General features: G+C 39.8%; 1 protein-coding gene across 1 annotated transcript in view; it reads left to right on the top strand.

Annotated features, from left to right (window-relative positions):
- The window catches only part of PRKCI (protein kinase C iota), a 44,844-nt gene that overhangs the window by 16,201 nt on the left and 6,848 nt on the right, over positions 1–21,795 (top strand). Inside the window, exons 4-15 of the mRNA XM_077825743.1 lie at positions 2,596–2,646; positions 4,586–4,671; positions 7,437–7,577; positions 8,784–8,838; positions 11,417–11,475; positions 11,872–12,048; positions 12,343–12,440; positions 13,711–13,797; positions 15,571–15,706; positions 18,546–18,633; positions 20,344–20,469; positions 21,291–21,370. Coding sequence (XP_077681869.1) covers positions 2,596–2,646; positions 4,586–4,671; positions 7,437–7,577; positions 8,784–8,838; positions 11,417–11,475; positions 11,872–12,048; positions 12,343–12,440; positions 13,711–13,797; positions 15,571–15,706; positions 18,546–18,633; positions 20,344–20,469; positions 21,291–21,370 — 1,184 coding nt within the window. The remainder of the gene's footprint in view (positions 1–2,595; positions 2,647–4,585; positions 4,672–7,436; positions 7,578–8,783; positions 8,839–11,416; positions 11,476–11,871; positions 12,049–12,342; positions 12,441–13,710; positions 13,798–15,570; positions 15,707–18,545; positions 18,634–20,343; positions 20,470–21,290; positions 21,371–21,795) is intronic.

Here is a 21,795-nt window from a genome sequence, read left to right as displayed (position 1 = left end):
CATAAAAATACAAAAGTGTCTCAGCACGCTATTACTGAAAAATTGCTTTTTCTCATTTTTATCATATAATTATAAAATCAATTGGCATAAATATTGTACTTACAATTTCACTATATAGTATATAGAGCAGTATAAACAAGTCAGTATAAAATTTTAGTTTGTACTGACTTCACTAGTACTTTTTATGTAGCCTGTTGTTAAACTAGGCAAATACCTAGATGAGATGGCATACCCCCAGAATTACATGTATCCCTGGTTGAGAACCACTGCTGTAATATGCTTTCACTTCTGCCTTGACTCCACTTCAGTTGTGACAGGCTGAAGTGATTTAAACTAGCACCATGTCTAACTCTGCTCAGTGGTCTACACTAGTGCTTCCTCTGTTACTATTTCCAGGGGAGAGTCCTGGGTGCTAGGCAAACTGTGAAAAGTACTAGTGTAGGCAAGACCATAAATGCCTGGTTATTAAAGCACCATAAGGTGAACTGTCAGGCTGGAAGGAGGTTACTAGTGGAGTTCCTCAGGGATTAGTTTTGGGACCAATCTTATTTAATCTTTTTATTACTGACCTTGGCACAAAAAGTGGGAATGTGCTAACAAAGTTTGTGGATGACACAAAGCTGGGAGGTATTGCCAATACAGAGAAGGACCGGGATATCATACAGGAAGATCTGGATGACCTTGTAAACTGGACTAATAGTAATAGGATGAAATTTAATAGTGAAAAGTACAAGGTTATGCATTTAGGGATTAATAACAAAAAATTTTGTTATAAGCTGGGGATGCATCATTTGGAAGTAACGGAGGACGAGAAGGACCTCGGAGTATTGGTTTATCACAGGATGACTATGAGCCACCAATGTGATATGGCCGTGAAAAAAGCAATGTGGTCTTGGGATGCATCAGGCGAGGTATTTCCAGTAGAGATAAGGAGGTGTTAGTACCGTTATACAAGGCAGGGGTGAGACCTCATCTGGAATATTGTGTGCAGTTCTGGTCTCCGATGTTTAAGAAGGATGAATTCAAATTGGAACAGGTACAGAGAAGGGTTACTAGGATGATCTGAGGAATAGGAAACCTGTCTTATGAAAGGCGACTCAAAGAGCTTGGCTTGTTTAGCCTAACCAAAAGAAGGCTGAGGAGAGATTTGATTGCTCTCTATAAATATATCAGCGGAGGGAGAGGAATTATTTAAGCTCAGTAACAATGTGGACACAAGAACAAATGGATATAAACTCGCCACCAGGAAGTTTAGACTTGAAATTAGACAAAGGTTTCTAACCATCAGAGGGGTGAAGTTCTGGAACAGCCTTCCAAGGGGAGCAATGGGGGCAAAAGACCTATCTGGCTTCAAGACTAAGCTTGATAAGTTTATGGAGGAGATAGTATGATGGGATCTTTGACTATTAGCAGTAAATATGCCCAATGGTCTGTGATGGGATGTTAGATGGGGTGGGATCTGAGTTACCACAGAAAATTCTTTCCTGGGTGTCTGGCTGGTAAGTCTTACCCACCTGCTCAGGGTTTAGCTGATCGCCATATTTGGGGTCTGGAAGGAATTTTCCTCCAGGGTAGATTGGCAGAGGCCCTGAGGGTTTTTCGCCTTCCTCTGCAGCATGGGGCATGGATCACTTGCTGGAGGATTCTCTGCACCTTGAAGTCTTTAAACCACAATTTGAGGACTTCAGTAGCTCAGACATAGGTTAGGGGTTTGTTGCAGGAGTGGGTGGGTGAGATTCTTTGGCCTGTATTGTGCAGGAGGTTAGGCTAGATGATCATAATGGTCTCATCTGACCTTAAAGTCTATGATTCTATAACGTGGGGTATTTATGGTTGAGGTTCCTGAGCTCGGGTCCATGGCCTGCGGGTGGTCTTTAGAGAGCTTGCTGGTTACATGGTGCTGGCTTCTCAGTTACTGTTGCTCAGTTACCTTATTTGACATGTAAAAATACACTAAACAATTTCCTAATATTACTTTGCCATGTAGGCAACTGCTGTAGCTGTCACATGGACACTACGACTAAAAATGAGTTGAGATGTAGCCATCAAAAATGTTAAAGTGTACTTAATCTTATAGAAAAAGTCTGATCTATAGATTTGGTAGCAATAAGCTCTTCTGATGAGTACTTGAAGCCAGTTTTTGTGTCCGTGATAATATCAGATGAACAAACTTGCATTAATCATTCATGTTCTTGTGAGGGAAGTATTGTAATCCACATTTTACATGCGGAAATGAAGCCAGAATTCTTATTACTTGCCGAAGGTCACAGAAGAAGTCAGGATAGTCTTAGAATGTGGGAGTTCCTGGCTCCAATTCTTTGTTTAAGCCTAGCCTCTAGCATAGCAAGAGGTCTGCAGTGAACTAATTCAGTACAGGTTGGCTTACGCAATGCAGGAGACCTCTTGAGCAGCTGTTTAAAAGAACCTTTTTCAAGGAACCTCATTGGCTTTACACCATAGATCTTTCATTGTCCTTGACATCCTCTTTCTTCCCAGATGATACAAGTGCTTTTCGTATCTGTTTGTATATTTTGAAAATGTATCTTTATATCTGAAGTAAAAGATCAATCTGAAGCATTACTCTTTACCTTACAGTGTTCCCTTGTGTACCAGAAAGGCCTGGCATGCCTTGTCCAGGAGAAGATAGTAAGTAGGCATTTTTGTAAAGGAAATACTTTCTGTAAATGGTCATTGTATGGTATCCCAGAACATACGCTGAACTGATTAAAATAGTAGCTTTTTATTTTTCCTCTTGATAAGCTTTGATATAGAACCTAAGAAATTGAAACGGAAATGTGGCTATTACTCTTCTCGACAGGCTATCCGGTTTTCCGCAAAGATGGATAGCCATGATAACTAACAGTGCTGTCCAATCTTATTAGCTGAAGTGGCCAAAAATCAAACTACGTTTCAGGCACCTTTCAGGCAGTCTCCCGTTGCTGTCTTTCAATGGACTCTGAAAACTGTATATGGTGCTGAAAATGCTTTGCAATTCAATGAAATGGTGGAAGACGGAATTACTGTTTACCTCTTAAATTATACTCTTAGGAATTCCTCGTCGTACCAATTGAAATTAATATTTTGATTAAGATTGGATTTGCCCAGATAACTTTTGAATGGATTATGCAGCTGAGGCTTTCCTTCCCCATGCTCCCCAATATATTTGATTTTACAATGGTTTGCATTCAACCGCTGCTCTTAAATTAAGGTTGCAGACCTGCCCATTCATCCTTGGATGTGGTCCCACCAGATCAGCTTATCATGTTCATAAGGCAGTGTGAGGAATCTTGCAGTGTTGGTATGTGACATACCTTTTCTCTGACACCACAGAAGACAAGTCTCCCAGAGGTTGGGACTTTCAAACACATTCCTAGGCAGCTTACAGAAAACTAAGAGTTTCTGGTATTTTGCAATTAGCTTCCTGTGCTGAGAAAATCTCATGAGAGCCAATTCAGACCTTTACAACAGAAGTAAACCCACTTGATGCAAGTTGCGTGTTTTCATCCAACATGAACTTGTTCAAATTTTTGTGCTGGAAGGCACATTGAGTTAATATTGTAGGTCTTGCTACACTCAAAGTTGTGCTGTATTTTGTCACTCCTGGATAAGAATTTACCTCATTTGTAACCACTCATGCCTCTTTGTATTACTTGCTCCAGCTTGCCCCCTAACATGACAATTTCCTTTTACATGTCAGCTTCTCCTGGACAGTTACCAATTTGCTGGTTGAATATTGTAGGTGGATCTTTGGAGTTCTTGTCACCAGTAATGAAGTGTCATATTTTTTTTGTCTTCCTGGGTACAGCAGTGGATGTCAATTTATAGATTCAGTTCAGCTCCTGCTCTTGAAATTTGAGGTCATGTTACCCAAGTGTTAATTGTTAGTTCTCTACTAGTTCTTAAGAAAAGCCTCAGCTTTAACTTGGGTGCTTAAAGCTATAAAAAAGCATACTATTGGTATGAATGAAACCCATTTAAAATTTATTTGGTTTGCTTTACCATACACATGGATGATAAGTGTGACATCACTCAGATTTTTAGAAACTGGCATTCCCAAACGTAAGTGGATTTGAAAAACAACTTAAGATGCAGTTCTGTGTGGTTCAGTGTGGTCCTAATGTGGTACTGCCAGTGCAAAATGCATTGTGTGATGGCAGCTGTGGGCCTAAAATATCAGGGGATTATAGTGCAGCAAACAAAGTGTAAATCAGGGCACTCCTCTTTATTCTTTCAATTTAAATAAAATAGTTGGTTTTTTATTCAAATATTTGTAATACCTGGACAATCTCCATTCTCTTGGCTCAGTCTTGAATGCTTTTAGGCAATAGCAATTATTTGTAATTACCATCAGGGTTTGGAGGTTTTGGTTGGTGGGGGCAGCACTCACGTCAGTGAAGAGGTTTTAGAGTCCTAAATTGTAGTTTCTGTTCATGGCAAGACATTCCCATTGACATCAAATTCTGCTGGAGTAGAGACTTACAGGATTGGGCCCTTTATTTGTAAATTAGTGTATAAAGTGTCCATGAATGTGTTATGGTGTAATGTTCACACTTGAATGGATATAATTGTATTTTACTTATCTTAGAATCTATTTATCGTCGCGGTGCCCGGCGGTGGCGGAAGCTCTATTGTGCAAATGGTCATACTTTCCAAGCTAAGCGATTTAACAGGGTAAGACTTTCCATGGGTAGTTGAATAGAATGTTAAAACCTTGATGCACTGGCCTTCTCTTCTGTAGTTGTACTATTACTGCCTCCAAAGATTAAAATGTTCATTGTCTAAAGAAAATGGACTTTGCCCTCAGTGTATCAAATAAGGTGGTTCCTTTTATATAAGTTCTGATAACCAGAAAGTATACAGAAGTAACTCAAGTTTACATTTCTGGCTTCAACACCTCTCATTTCTTTGTTTATAGTGTAAGTAGTTTTTTTGGTTAATCTCTAGTATTTGGTCTTTTGATAACCCTGTGCTTTCAGTAAAATTTGCCACTTGGGCTATTTAAATGTTACACACTTAAATAGGTAAATTATAACCCAAATTCACTGATTATTTTTTTTTAATCCAAAGCACACCAAAAAATTTATTATTTCAACGGTACATAACACCAATATTCTTTTAATTTTGTTTGCAGAGGTTAGATGCCAGCACTGATTTTAAATGGCTGTGAGCTGGCAGAGCGCTCTGGGTACTGAGCTACCAATAGGCATTGTCACTGTTTTGAACTCTAGGAACAAACAAGTTTGAGTCACTTGTGTTACAGGGATTTCTCTTTATGGTTTACCAGTAAGAACTAAGGTGTTCAGCCAGCCCAGCCTCCATATGCTGGAGTAAGAGGAATCAAAAGTAACAAGCATGTATTTGTCATATTAACTGTAAGAAATTATTTACTTTTTAGGTACTTTTTTCAGACTTGTTTAAAACATTTAAACATGGTGTAAGAAAATCTGCAATGTGTAATGAGTAGTATTTGTATAATACAGGTCCATAGACAATATATCTTCTCCCCTTCACCACTGGACTCAAACACATGGAATTTCTCTCCAACTCCCTCCTTGACCCTCTCCAAGTCTGGTTTCTGCTCTTTGTTCCACTGAAGCAGCTCTTTCCAAAGTCTCTTGAGTGACCTCTAACTAGCCTCCTCTATGGTTGTTTGTCCCCAGTTGCTTTGTTAGTGTTCATTTTGTGGATTGTCCTCTTCCTGTTTCTATCAGTGGGTATTGCCCAAAGCTCAGTTTGTGAGGCCCTCCTACACACACCTCTAAGTGTACTGAAACTGCTGCTTATGTTAATAGCTTTATTACTACCTTGTGCTCCTCATCTATTATACCCATTTAACTCCTGGGAGAATTCTTCACCAAAAATAATTCTGCACACAATATTTTAAAATTCTGCATATTTTGTTTGTCAAAATAACACAATATAATGTCAGTTGCAATTATTTTGGTAATTTATTTCAGAATACCTGTCAACAAATAGGTCTGTAATAATACAGACAACAAAAATTCAGGAAATGCTTTTTGACAGTTTCCTTACTAGGCATATTAATACAAAACTTTGAGTAGTAATTCCTTTAAACTGTAGTACAGAAACGTATTTCCTGCACCCCTCAAAAGCAGTGCAAAGGGAGTCAAGGATAATGAAAGAGCTAAGGGAGCAGAGTTGCCAATTTTCTGTTTGCAGAAAGCCGAAAATCCTTGTCCCACCCCTTCTTCAAGGCCCCGCCCTCTGTTCACTTCTTCTCCTCCCCCACCCCCAGTCACTCACTCATTTTCACCAGACTGGGGCAGGGGGTTGGGGTGCAAGAGGAGGTGAGGGCTCTGGCTAGGGGTGTGGTCCCTGGGATGGGGCCAGAGATGAGGGGTGCAGGAGGGGGCTAGGGGTTGGGGCTGAGGGGTTGAGTGTAGGAGGGGGCTCCAGGCTAGGGCAGGGGGTTGGGGTGTGGAAGGAGGTATGGGCTGGGGGTGTAGGCTCCAGAGTGGGGCCTGAAATGAGGGGTTCAGGGTGCAGGCTGGGGCAGCAGATTGGGGTGCAGGAGGGGGTGAGGGCTCTAGGGTGGGGCCTGGGATGAGGGTTTTGGAGTAGTAGGGGGCTCTGGGCTGGGGCAGAGGGGGTTCAGGGGGTGGGAGGGGGCTCCAGGCTGGGGCAAGGTGTTGGAGTACAGGAGGAGATGTGGGCTCCGGGAGCAAGTCTGGGTGTAGGACAGGGCTGAGGTCTGGGGCAGGGGGTTGAGGTGTTGGAGGGGGTTTAGGGTGTGGGCTCCGGGCAGTTTTACTTCAGACAGCTCCCATAAACTGCCAGCATCTTCCTCTGTCTCCTAAGCATAGTGGTGCAGAATTCCTCCAGGAGTATCACTTGTTTTCTCTTGTCATATACATAGATTGAAAGCAATTTGTTGCAGAGACCATCTTTTTTTAAGGGTACAGTGGCAAGTATGATGGGGCCCTGATTGGAGTTTGTGTTCTACTGCAGAGGTTCCCAACCTTTTTCTTTCTGAGCCCCATTCCCTCCTGCCCCACAATGTGCTATAAAAACTCCACTGCCCACCTGTCATAACTATTTATTTTTGTCTGCATATAAATGTCAGGGCCAGTGTTAGGGGTAGCTAGCAGGGCAGTTGCCCTGAGCCCCATCCCATAGGGGCCCCCACAAAGCTACATTGCTCAGGCTTCTGCTTCAGCCCTGGTTGCAGGACTCAGGGCCCCGGGCTTCAGCCCCATGCAGTGGGGCTTAGGCTTTCTGTCCTGGGCCCCAGCAAGTCTAATGCTGGCCCTGCTTGGCAGACCCCCTGAAATCTGCTCACAGGCCCCCCGCGGAGGCCTGGACTCCTGGTTGAGAACCACTGTTCTACTGTAATATAAACAATGAAAATGCTGCTGGTTGTTTTCCTGTTTCTAGTGTTTATTTTTAATCTGAATTTTGTTGATTTGTCATCTTAGCGAGCTCATTGTGCCATCTGCACTGACCGAATTTGGGGCCTGGGGCGTCAGGGATATAAATGTATCAACTGTAAACTCCTTGTTCACAAGAAGTGCCACAAACTTGTCAACATTGAATGTGGCCGCCACGCACTACAACCAGTAAGTGAAATTATCTAGTAACTATTCTGAAATAAAACTTCATAGCATAGTGGAATGGTAACTAGGGAAATGGTCCCCAAACTCTGCAATGCTGAGGACCTTAGTGGCAATTGGACAGGAGCCTGATACCTGCACCCAACTTGCATATCTATGTATCAAAAATAAATGTACATCCCTGCCTGTTGCTTGTATCTGTATTTATTTAATTGATGCTACTTGTATAATGCTCTACATCTTCAAATGCCATGGGGGAAAAAAATATGGTTCCTCACATATCACTATTGAGTGGGAAAGTAGGTCTCCAATTTTACAGATGGGGAAAATCTGAGGCACAGAAGTTGCAGTTTGGCCAAAGCCACACAGCAAGTCAACTATGTTTAGCCCATAATATCATGATAACTAGGATTACCTGTCAGACATCATCAAAACGTTGTAGATCAGTTTGTCTTCACCCTGCAATTAAAAAGGAGACAACTACAGCCACATCTTAAGAATTCAACAGGTTGTATTTTGGGCATCCCTGAACTAGTCAAATGACTAGTAAGGCCATTTGAACTTTTCTTGTCTATCCCATTCCCACTGCTCTATTTTTTCTCTACTGGAGTAGATTGCTATTTCAGTATCTGTCTGAAGTATGAATAAATCTGGATCTATGTAGAATTAATAGAATAGTTCCCAAATAGTTGCCGCCTTCATGCATTTCTGATATACTTTTTTTTATAGTGAGCATAATTAACCATTCAAACAATTTATCAAGATTCATTGTAGATTCTTCATCACTGACAATTTTTAAATCAAGATTGGATTTTTTTCCTAAAATATATGGTCTTGGAATTATTTTGAGGATGTTCTATGGCTTGTGTGAACAAGAGATCAGACTAGATCACAATGGTCCCTTGTGCAATCTGTGATAACTATTTGAATTATGCCAGTATGGATGCTGCTTAGTCTAACTTTTAAATTTTAACTAGAATATGTTAATCAGATAACGATCATATATGATAGTCTGGGTTTTTTTAAGTAAAATGTGAAAGGAATAGGAACTGGAGTCCCCCAGTTAAACTTGGCTCTGTCTGAAAAGGAGTCTGAGTCTCGGACTTAAAGGGAAAAATGCCTCTGCTCTTCCGTTTTCAGTCCTAAAGATATAGTTAATTGTTACAAACTGTAATAGGCAAGAAATGAACCATTACTGTGAACATTTTGTAGGAGCCTGTAATACCTATGGATCAGTCATCAGTGCACCCAGATAACATAGAACCAGGTAAGATGAATGAATAAATGTATTTTTATATAAAGTTTCTGCAATTTCAAGTACTTTAACTCTGAAATAATATATTAATTCAGTTTAATTATGATTTGTTAAATAATTTAAAACATTTCATGTGAACAAACAGAATAATTTTATGTAGTGTTGTTGTTGCCATGTTGATCCCAAGATATTAAAGACACAAGGTAGGTGAGGTAATATTTTTTTTATTGGACTAACTTCTGTTGCTGAGAGACAAGCTTTCAGGCTACACAGAGTTCTTCCTCAGGTATGGGAAAGGTACTTAGGGATTGTCTTCATGTACAGCAGCACAGCTACACCAGTGCACCTGCACCACTGTAGCGCTTTAGTGAAGATGCTACTATCTATGGGAAAGTTTCTCCCGTCAGCGTAGTTAATCCATCTCCCTGAGAGGTGGTAGCTATGCTGACAGGAGAAGCTCTCCCATCAACATAGCATGGTCTACACAGGGGGTTATGTTGTATAACTACATTGCACAGGGGTGTGGATTTTTCACATGCCTGAGCGAAGTAGTTATACCGATTATAGGTCTGTAGTGTAGAGCTGGCCTTAGAATGTTACAACTAAATACAAGATCAAACAGATAGTGTAGCATAAGTAGTTAGGACATATTCTAAGGGACCACTGAAGGTGAAGTGGCCTATTAACACCCCTGTAGTCATAGGACAAAAAAGGAGAGTTAACTGGTTACAGGTTGTTGCAATAAACCATAAATCTGCTGTCTTAAGACCATGCTTTTTTTTTAAAAGCATCTAGCAAAGTTATGAATTTAAGCTCCCAGGCTTGTCTTTTGAAAGTGTTGTGCAGGCTTTCCACTCAGGATGAGGCCTGATAAGTCAGAGTGATCAATTTCTGAATTGTTCACCCACTTAGCTGATATGGTGTGTGTTGTCTTTTATCATTTCCTGTGATAGTTCATTTGAGATCAGTGACTGTTTGGTTTTACCCGAATAGTTGTTGTTGGGGCATTTAGTGCACTGGATGAGGTATGTCATGTTGTGATAGGCATGTGTAGGACCCATGGAAGGTGTGTTGGGGGTGGTGGTGATCATTGTAGCAGTGGAGATGTCTGCAGGTTTTGCATCTGTTCTGGCAGGGCCTGGTGCAGCTTTGACTTAGTGTGTCCTGGTCTGTGGAGAGCTTGCTTCTGATGAGGTTGGGGCATTGTTTGAAGGCCAGAAGAGGAGGTTCAGGAAAGAGATTTTTTTTCAGGATGGGATTCCCATCATATATGGGTTTTAGCTATTTGATTTCCCCACATGGGTTCAAGTGTGGGGTGGAAGGTGACAACTAGGGGTGTGCATTCGGAGGGGTTTTTTATTTCTGAATTGAAGCAGGTTGTCTTGGGGTATTTCGGTGGAGTGTCCTTGTTTTTGGTAAAGGTAGTTTTGAGTGTATTAAGGTGTATTCCCTGGATTTTCTCCTCAGAGCATATTCTGTGGTATGAGTGCCTGGGTGTAGATAACAGATTTCTTGGTATGTTTGGGTTGGTTACTGGCTCTGTGAAGGTAGGTCTGGTGATCTGAGGGTTTCTTGTATATAGCTGTCTGTATGGTTCTATTGTTGAAGCTCACTGAGTTTTCCAAGAACTTGATGCTAGTGTGCGAGTGTTCCAGAGAGAGTTCAGTGGATGTGTGGTGGTGCTTGAAGTTGTGGTGGAAATTTGAGGGTGTTTGTCATCTGTCCAGAGCACAAAAATATCATCCATGTATATCAGGTGTATCACTGGCTTCATGGTACATTTGTGTGAGGTATCATAGCTTGTAGTCTGATACCTGATGGGGACCCCATTTTGAAAAGCTAAGGAAAACATCCCTTACTCTCTTCTGTTTAGGGAAAGAGGCCTGTTTTTAAGCTTGTTTATTTAATGCACATGCACAGATCTTTGTACTACACCTTAATCTCCTATCCTGCTGTTCAAATCAAAAGTTTAAAGATGGAGAACAAATATTTCCCCATGTTTTAGGTTTACACCTCTCTGTAAATAGGGTAGCTCTTCAAAAGAATGTGGTGGGTGTGATTTGATTTCTACAAAAATAGAGAGAGAATAAAGTTAACTAGTAGTTAGCATCATGGCAATGTCTTTTATACAAAAATCAAGTTGGAGGGGTATCTAAGTAGGAATAGTAATCTTCACTTTCAAACTTGGATCTAGTCACTATTCTTACCAGTAAAACCAGAATTTAACAGACGCTCCATCTTTTTCTCTCTTTACCATTCTCTGTCTTCAGAAATCACTGCATGAGATCAGCCCAGATAATGCAAGCTACCCTATGTTTTAGAGATTCAAATTTTTAACTTGGAGTCTTGTATTAATTATGAATGAGAGATTCTTCAACAGTGTGGTGGTGAAATAGTGTCCAAAGCTTTTTAGCTGGTAAACCAACTTTTAAATCAATATACTTTATTTTTCTTAGAATATTTGCTGAAATCTTTTCTGCTACACTGTAATCCTCTATTTTTGTGCACGGAAGTTTAAAAAATAGAGAATATCTGTCTGTCTTTCATTTAATAGAGTGAACACCTTCATTTTTTTTGCTTGTTCTTTTAGTGATTCCATATAATCCTTCTAGTCATGAGAGCTTGGACCATGTTGGTGAAGAAAAAGAGGTAAAGTGTTTTAGAGCAGTACACCTAACTATTCAAAGGTCTGGAAATGTATATCAGTACTAACTTTAAAGTCTTAGCACAAAGCGACCTACATACAGATTACATAATTTATCTCATGTGCAAACTCAAGTTAGTCCACACAAAGTTTGTGTTTAGACACAGAATTCAATATGCAGGAAAAACTTCAATATGAAACTGGAAGGAGAGATTAAGCATTTTAATCTACAAAGCTGTTCTTTAATAATTATCCCCCCACCCCCCTTTTTATTACTGCTGCAGCACAGTAAGTAAGCTATTTGAACCCCCAATATTAAAAAAAAAAAAAAAATCTGCAGTTACCAATATATTATTATAATGGCAAGGTTGCTTAGTTGTGTTTAAAATCTTTATTTATAGGCGATGAGTATTAGAGAAAGTGGCAAACCTTCCTCCAGTCTGGGCCTTCAAGATTTTGATCTGCTCCGAGTTATAGGAAGAGGTAGTTATGCTAAAGTGCTACTGGTTCGATTAAAGAAAACTGAACGCATTTATGCAATGAAGGTTGTGAAAAAAGAACTAGTTAATGATGATGAGGTAAGCAATGTTTCTATCAGTGGACTAAATAATACTTCATTTAGAAAGAACTTGCACACAGTACCCGTAAGAACTAGATTTTCAACCTTACTATAATCACACTATATATTATGCATAAGGCTGCAAGTTTGTCATGGAGGTAAATTGATACAAGTCTGTCTTAATTTATCCTGAAACTAGATGCAAGATGTAAACATTTCAGTGTGTCTGACTGATACAGTTTTAAATAGTATTTGACCTAAGAAATACAAAGAAGAACATTGTTTTCTAAGCTTGCGATGTTTTTATAAATAGGATATTGATTGGGTACAGACGGAAAAACATGTCTTTGAACAGGCTTCAAATCATCCTTTCCTTGTTGGACTACACTCTTGCTTCCAGACAGAAAGCAGGTAAGGTCAGAAAGTATTTGACACTTCATGATATTTTTCATACTGGTAGGTATCCCAAAGGGCTATCCAAATACTGAATGCAGAATAATTACTAAAAACTATAGCACCATAAATGTCTGTGGTGTTTTGTAAACAAAAGGATTCTGAGAAGAAGGGAATTTGAAGGAGGGATGTTTCCTTCCTTGAAGAAGGAAACTGTCCTAAGCATAGGAGACAGTATGATAGAAGAAAAAGCCCAATATGGAAGAAAAGAAGTAGGAACATAAAGAATGAGAGGGAGTATGAAGAAATGAGAACAGATGTAATGTGGGGGGGGGATGATGTTACATGGGGCCTTGAAGAGGGAAAGGAGCTTGAATATGATGCTGTTAAATAGGAAATGAATGAAGGAATTCAAAAAGGAGTGGTGAGGTGGCAGGAGAGATTACTTTAGTAGTGGTATTTGATAGCTTGGATATGAGAGAGAAAGTTAAAAATAATAAAGGCAAAAGATGGCCAAGATGGCTTAAGCAGCAAGGATAGTGAGAAAATTGCATTTTGTTTATGTTGTATTAGAGGGACCTTGTGGGAGACTGGATATATGGGTGAGAAGTCAAATACAACACTGGATAAATGAAGGATAGTTGGGTTGTCAGTGATGGAAATCATGAGGAAACATAAGTTCAGCTTTAAAGTTTGTGATAACTTTTGAGATGTGTCAGGCAATGAGAGGCACAGCTGGACTAAATGGTGGGATTGGGTGTATAGAGGTCGATTTGGGAACCATTCACATAATTGGGCGTGGGTAGTTCAGACAGAGCATTGGTTGTTCAGTGGTAGGATTCTTAATTCAAAAGGAATTACTTTGGGAACGCTCTACAGGAGGTCAGACTGGATGCTCACAATGTTCCCTTCTGGCCTTGGAATCTATATAATTGTTTTTGTATAACACTTATAAATGTTGTTAAAGAAACTTAGAAATCCTGGTGGTTTGGGAGAATGGGAAGAGTTAATTGCCTTCCTTTAGTAATAAAGGAAGCCCCAGGACAAATTCTGTTTGTTTGGCTGTTGAGAGAGGCCCTGAAATATGGAGACATGAACATAAGATGTTGGAATGGGACTAATCCATTCTAATCCATATTCTGAGAGAGAGAGAAGGAGAATCCTTGCTAGACCCTTTCAGTTCTTCTGTTCAGAAGTTATCAAGCTCCAAGAACTGTGAGGGTAAAAAAGATCAAATGAAAAGTTGAAACAATCAATTTTTGCATTAATATACCTTTGTGTGTTTCAGATTATTTTTTGTGATAGAGTACGTAAATGGAGGTGATTTAATGTTTCATATGCAGCGGCAGAGGAAACTGCCCGAGGAGCATGCCAGGTATGTTTAATCTGAGAGAATATTGTTAGCATGAAATCTGTGTTTCTGACATGATGCAGCAGTGCAAAGTTTGTTGACACTGGCCTCCCAACTCTTGCATCCTCCAAATGGAAAGGAGCTAAGAGATGGCGATATTTGTCTAAAAAAATTCTACTTTTTCTGTTAGATGAGTGCCTATAAGTAGCTATTTAATTTTTAGTGCTTTAAGCTACAGATACCTTTTAAATTCAGAATAAAGACCGTAATATTAACCAGAAGTCCTGTTCACACTAGAATCACCCTGAAGTCTAAAGAGTGACTTTGTAATTTTAAATTACAGAGAATAGAATTGGAGAAATGTAGTGCTGGAAAGGACCTTGAGAGGTCATCTAGTCCAGCCCCCTATGGTGAGGCAGGACCCAGTAAACCTAGATCACATCTGTTTGTCCAACCTGTTCTTAAAAACCTCCAAAGATGGGGATTTCACAACCTCCCTTGGAAACCTATTCCAGTGCTTAACTAATTTTAAAATTACATAGTTTTCCCTAATATCTAACCTCAATCTCAATTACTACTTGTCCTATCTTCAGTGGACACTGAGAACAGTCAATCATTGTCGTCTTTGTAACAGTCTTCAAATATGTTAAGAGCTATCATCCGCTCCCCCTTTGTGTTTCTTTTCTCAAGACTAAACATACCCATTTTTTAACCTCCTCTCTTACATCAGATTTGTCTAAACCTTATCGGTTTTTTGCTCTGCTCTGGGCTCTCTCCAATTTGTCCACATCACTCCTAAAGTGTGATGCCCAGAATTGGACACAGTAGTGCAGGTAAGACCTCATCAGTTCCAAGTGGAGCGTGACAATTACTTTGTCTCTTAAACCCCTGAATATTAGCCTTTTCTGCAACTGCATCACGTTGTTGACTCTCATTCAGTTTGTGATGCACTGATTCTCAGATCCTTTTCACAGTACTATCACCTAGCCAGTTATTCCCCATTTTGTAGTTGTGCATTTGATTTTTTTTTTCCCCTTCCTATGTGAAGTACATTGCACCTGTCTTTATTGAATTTCATCTTATTTATTTCAGATCAATTCTCTATTTGTCAATGTCATTTTGAATTCTAATCCTGTCCTCCAAACTGCTAGCAACTGCTCCCAGCTTCATATAATCTTCAAATGTTACGTGTGTACTCTCCACCTTATTATCCAAGTCACTAATGAAAATATTGAATAGTACCAGACCCAGAACTGACCCCAGTGGGTCCCACTCAATACACCCTCCCAGTTTAACAGTGTACCATATAGATTGTATATTGATAACAGTTAAATAAAGAGGGGTGTGTGTGTGTGTATGTATATATAAATCTTCCTAACTTCCATCTCTGCAAACTACTTCTGTGATCTGAGGATTCAACTGAGTTCTTTCTATTTATGTATCATCACTACTAAGAAAATTCTTCAGCCCCAATTTACATCTGTGCAGCTTCAGTGGGGTCACAAGTGTGACTGAGGTCAGACTTTGTCACTGCAGCATGAAGTTGGTGAACAATTCTGATGTGCAAAAAGGAATAGAATCCTATTCTCTCTTAGATGTATTGGCTCTGCAGGGCTATCAGCAGTGAATGTACTTTTGCACTTATAAGCATCTATGACTGAATAAACAGTATTGGTTTTCAGAGTAGAATTACACGAAGGACACTTTATTGCTGCACTATTTATTATGCTGTAGTTGTAAATCTGTTTTGAAAAACTGAGGGACCTTGTGTCATCAATGTATCTTACTTCATTCTAGGTTTTATTCTGCAGAAATCAGTCTAGCATTGAACTATCTTCATGAGCGAGGGATAATCTACAGAGACTTGAAACTGGACAATGTGTTACTGGATTCTGAGGGGCACATAAAACTCACAGACTATGGCATGTGCAAGGTGAGGGAGAATTTTTTCCAAATAGATAAAATGTGAAACTTCTTGCTTGGGTACCTTGTAACTTATGGTAGCTTATTAACTGACTAAGTCTGTTATCAACTTATATACAGCTCATGTGGAAACAAAAGGCTTTATCCCATCTGAAATTAAAAGGAGGAAGGAAGAACAAGAAATGCTGAACTACTCAGATGTGTAAACACTCCTGCCTACAATCCACTGTATATTGGGATCTAAAGCTAATCGCAGAATGTAGCAGGATAAAATAATAAACTGAAAATGGAAAAACACAAAATGAGTGTATTACCCCAACTCTCTGGCTGTGAATGTTTCAGCCTTGTGTTACTTTAAACAGATGAACCCGAACACATTAATTCTATGTACACGCAGATGGGAGTAACAGCTTCCTGTGTCTCCTAGCCAGGAGATGTGTCCACTCAGTCTTCTGAGAATGGGAAAGAAGTCCAGTTCTATAAAGGGCCTTGGCCGCCTCTCCCATATCCCAGCATGCCCCAGCCCAAACAGAAGGAACAGCCTTTTGATACCTGTCTCGGAGGCAGGTTAGGAGCAAGGCCCTTTCTAAAATGGTCATCACTGGGCTGCTGGGCGTTGCTTCCACACCACAAGAGAACTGCCTTGCTTAGTTTTTCCCCACATCTTCCAGAGGAGTTAAATATTCAGACCAGACTGAAGATAATTCCAGGGAAAAAAATTAAGGCACTACTTCGCTTACAGGCAAAGCAGACAGTAAGGTATGCTTGGGCTACAGAATGAGGATAACAATTCTTTCAGACACTGAGGGGAGAGAGAGGTCTCATCCTAAAAATAGCCACGGAAAATAAGTCATGTAAGGAATATCAGCATGTTTCTTAAAGACTGCGTTACTCTCCCCTTTCCAAAATAGCATTGTCCACTTTCATGCTGTGGATGTAATACTGAAACATGAACTTGTCTTTGCTTGTTGTGCACTTTTCAGTTGTAAGCTGGTTGTTGGGCACTGGAGAAAAATAAGTTGCATAGCAGGTGCTTGCCAGGGAAATACAATCACAACTTGTGTGTGGAATTCAGCTTTCAAAATGGTCTAGTTTACTTCTGATTTAAATGATGTTCTTATAACATGCTTAGGATTGAAAGCCTGCGTCTGCTTGCATGAATTCACTCATTCAATTAAAATGATTGGCAATTAGAATTTCCTCATTGACCACCATTCTGGGTCCATTCCCCTAAACTGGATCCTCATCTCAGAAAGTTTTATTTGTGCTTTTCAGGTGCTTCAGTTTTACAGGGTAGAGCATTCAAGTTTCAGCTATCTTATTAAAGGCCAGGAATGGAACTCTGCATATGTGCCACTTAAGCTGGGCTCAGTGTGTGTGTTTTTCAGGGAGGAGTAAGAACTACATTGTCTTAAACATAGTGTTAAAAGCTTTTAAGCATTTTGTCATTCCAAATCCATGGCAGTTTATAAAAGTGTTTTTTGGCTGCCTAATCATTGTTTATGGGGAATGTCTCTTTCTGTAGTGGGTCTATTTAATGTATATAGAAGCAAGTTTTCAGTCTTAGGGTCTTTCCTTAAGGTTATTGGATGCCCAAATAGCCATGGCAGCAAAAAACACCCTATCCATATGTCATTGACCAGAGGATTGTGCTTCAATCTATTGGACAGAAATCTGGACATGGCAATCAGAGCTGTTGCTTTCAAAATCCTGAAAAAACACTACTTTTTTCCTTTTTGTTGTTTTTCCTTGGGGGAAAAAAGGGCGCTATGAAGTGAAACCCAACATGCTATGACTTTATGCCATACATTTATTCATTAAAGGTAAAAATGCTCACACTTTCTGAAACAAAACATAGTTCCCAGTCTATTAACTAGTTAGATCTGCCACTCTGCTGTATCAGCCCTTGGATACCAGTACTTTTCTATTTACTTGTTCAGGCAGTAGGCTGTTAATGTCACCCAAATCAAGACAAATGTGCTAAAAGCACACTCTGTTGCAGAACTGGCTGGAGAACAGTGCACGTGTTTTTAAAACAGTCAAAATTCTGAATTCAATGGTGGTGTGGTCAGGAACGTCACGTCTACGATTTCCCACCATTTTGATGCAACCAATTGTGATACACCACTTCTGCAAACAAAGGTTTGGGATAGGAATCTGGAGTCTGTTTTAAATGCTTAAAAAACAAACAAACAAAAAAAAACTCGTTACTTTCCCTCAGCCATACTTCAACATCTTCTACCTGTCCTGGGCTTAACCTCTGACCTTCATTGTTGGGATCAGTCATGTTGGCTAGTAATAGGAACAGAAGCTTCTCTGAATTGTGTTGTCTGTCATTTTGTGGTTTTTAGCTTTTTAGGTTAGATGAAGCCAGATTTCCACTGACGCTGCAATTGCTTTAAATTGTTTTAGATCTGTGTGGTGCCTTGCATGCCATGGGAAAGCACTGCAATCCATTATACCTTAAACACACATTTCTGACTGGTAATTAAGATAGTGTTGCCTAAAACATGATTTGGTTTTTTAATACATTCAACATAGTGTTTTTGTAACTTAAACATCTAGTGTTTTAGAAAGGGAATATTTAATTTCATTCTTTGACCGTTATTAGAAAACAGTGACAGGTGCAATGAAGACAGAGCTTTTCTTAGTGCACTGTACACTCTGCATACAGATCTATTTTTATAGAAGAAATGCATGTAATCTGCATACAAAGCACTATATAAGTCTAGTAACTTATTTTGGTATGGGTCACTACACAAAGTATAGTTGTTTTATATAGTAAACAGAAGTAATTTTTAGCAAATGGTATAAAACTTTCCCCTCTGTTTTTCCTTTCCTTTTTTTAGGAAGGATTAAGGCCTGGAGACACAACCAGCACTTTCTGTGGAACTCCCAACTATATTGCTCCTGAGATTTTGCGAGGAGAAGATTATGGTAATTTGATTTATTTCAGTGCTGCATCATAAAATACTTGAGCTGTAATGCATTTCTGTTAACTTCCTTGTAAAATGATTTGTGGAAGAAAATAAGAATCACCATACTAGATCAGACCCATGATCCAGCATCTTGTTTCCAGCAATAGTCGGCACTAGATGTTTCACAGGAAGGGGCAAGATATCTCATTTTAGGCAGATGCGGAATAGTCTCCGCGCTCTTTCCCACCCCCCCACCCCCCCGTTAGCTAGTGGTTTAATCCCTTATAATTAGCATTAAACCCTGAAGCATGAGGTTTTAATATCTTCCACAGTTTATTAACATTAGCTATTATAACTCTGGATTGTTATCCATATAAATGTCCAGTTAGTCCCTTTTTCAATCTTGTTAACTTCTTGGCCTCAATGACGTTCTGGGACAGAATTCCATGGTTTAGTTATGCATTTTGTGGGGGGAAGGGGGGAATTCCGTTTTGAATTTGCTACCCTTTAATTTCATAGAATGTTCTCTTGTGTCATGAGACAAGGAACAAACTCCTAATCTCCTGTCTCTATACTATTCATTATGTATTTTCGTCACGTCTCGTCTTATTCATCTTCCTTCTAAGGTAAAAAGAATCATTCTTCTTGGGGTCCAAGATAAATTTGCCTCTCTCCTGTCTCAGTGGTAAAGCATTTGTTAGCTTAGAACTTGATCATTTGCTCCCTTTTTCACTGTAGCTCTCTCTTATAAACCTAAGTATTGGGTCACAGATACTATCAAGTAAACAGGTACTTAAGCATTTTAAAATGCTTTATCCATATAAACCTAAGTAAAATGTATCTAGTGACCTTTTAATAGCTATTAAAATTTATACAAACACAGTATGTACAAGTTCTATTGTAGGTGTAACACTTTTTTTTTTCTCTCTCAGGATTAACTTGGCCACTTTTATAGTTATACTAATACAAAAGGGTATTTTGCTAGTCGCAGACATTTCTGGAACATTGCATTACTTGCATCTTATGTTTTTGGCAAAGGCCTGAGGCTCACCCTATAACCTATCACAGTTGCCTTCCTTCCAGAGGAGGGAGATGGCTTAGTATTGTCTTGTTAGGTATGCTTAATTTTCAGTGACACAAGACCCTTCCTCTTTTCTGCCAGATTCTCCCCAGGCTAAGCAGGCTATCTTTATAGCAGTCCCAGCCTTGAGGAGAATTAAGATACTAGAACTGTTAATTGATCCCTGTCTTCAGCAGTGAACAATAGAATATGTGATGTCACCTGCCTAAGTAACCATTGTTGTTTGTTGCAGTGTTTGACACAAATATCTGTGTAACCTTCCACCAAAAAATGCTGTTAATACACAGCTGAGGCTGAGAGTTTTTTATTCCCCCTTAAATACTAACATTACTACTTAAAGTTGAGAACCTAATCTTTAAGGTTCCAGCACCAACCTTTTAAGTCTCCATTCCATCTCCTTCCCGAGTACTGCCTTCCATCCTGCACATAATGAACCAGAGGACTTCTGTTGCCATTGTCATGCCCACCTTAAATGTACAGTAGTCTTTAGGTCATAACTTAACCATTGCATGCCTTTCTGACTATCAAGACGTCCAATTATTCATTTGTAAAATATATCTTGTTCTTCATATAGTTAGCATTGATACTTATTAAAATTAAGTCCTCCCTGATAAAATAGTGCTTATTCTGATTTTTTTTAAATCCTAGGCTTCAGCGTTGACTGGTGGGCATTAGGTGTACTTATGTTTGAAATGATGGCTGGCAGATCCCCATTTGATATTGTTGGAAGCTCCGATAACCCTGATCAGAACACAGAAGATTATCTCTTTCAAGGTGAGTAGTGGTGAGGTTTTAACATACAATAGATTCTGCTTATTGGCAATCCTTTGGCTGACAGCAAAAAGTTACCATTATCTGGCAGTTGCCAAAAAGCAAAAGTTAGGTTTGTAGGGCTGCAGCTGAAAGTACTGGAAAGTGCCTTACCTGGCTGCAGCCCTGCAAATCTATCTGTGGGGAGGATGGGTGCAGCTCAGATGCCAGGGCCCTCCCTGAGGAGGGAAAACTGTGGCCAGGGCAGCAGTGGGGGTGCTGGAGGACCACTGAACTGCACAGTACCAATCTCCACTGCTGTCCTGCCGACAGCCTCCTCTCCCAGTCCGCAGCACTGGGTCTCTAGCAGGGTTTCCCCCATTGGGTGTGGATGCAGGCGTCTCTGCCCCTTACCTCCTGTGCAGTCCCTGAGCACAAACAGGTTTGTGGGACTGCAGCCACGAAAGGAAGCGCTGGTACATGGCAGCACCAGCTGCACACAGGTTTTTGGGGTTGCAGCCAGGAAAGGCATTGTCCAGTGTTTCCTTCCTGGCTGCAGCCCCACAAACCTGCCTGTGGCTATGTCCCCCACCCGCCCCCCTCAAAAAAAAAAAAAAAAAAATCCGTGGCTTGCCATTGCCAGTATCCTTAACATTAGTTAATGGGATGGGATTGGTTCCTGACAAAATGTTGCTGTTAACAGGAAGTTGTTTATATTAGTGTTGCTATTAAGCGGCATCCACTTTATTTAGTGGTTTTTGTTGTCTCTACAAAACACTGTTTTACAAAGAAAAGAAACTTTAACCATACGAAGTTCTGATGTCTTAAATTCTCGATTCTTCTAGTCATTTTGGAAAAACAAATCCGTATTCCACGATCCCTTTCTGTTAAAGCAGCAAGTGTTCTAAAAAGTTTTCTTAACAAGGTAAGATCTAAAGCCCTATATTTGAACTAAGGTTTTTCAAGAGCTCCCATTGTCAACTTACACTTACGAGGATATAACTGAAATTGAAATTGCCCCTGAGCTGAAGCTCTGCAGACAAGGTCTGAGCCTGTTCTAAAGCAGAATTCTTAATAGATGGAACTGACCTACGTTTGGCTGATTTTTTTTTTAACTGTTTAAAAAACCTGAAACTTTGTAAATATTCAGACCTAATGGGTAAAACACAAAATAAAAGATCTAGAAATGCACAGAATAGTCATATTAACCAGGCATTGAGGAAACAGATACTTTTACCATAATTTTTGAAACATCACTTCTGAAATTCTGTGGTACTTATGGTCTGCTAGATCATAATCATTCTGAATGATTGGAAGTAGGTGGACTTAATGTGTGTGGAATTTTGCATT

This window comes from Eretmochelys imbricata, chromosome 9 (assembly GCF_965152235.1).
Source record: "Eretmochelys imbricata isolate rEreImb1 chromosome 9, rEreImb1.hap1, whole genome shotgun sequence".
NCBI lineage: Eukaryota > Metazoa > Chordata > Testudines > Cheloniidae > Eretmochelys > Eretmochelys imbricata.
This window is presented reverse-complemented; position numbering and strand designations above follow the sequence as displayed.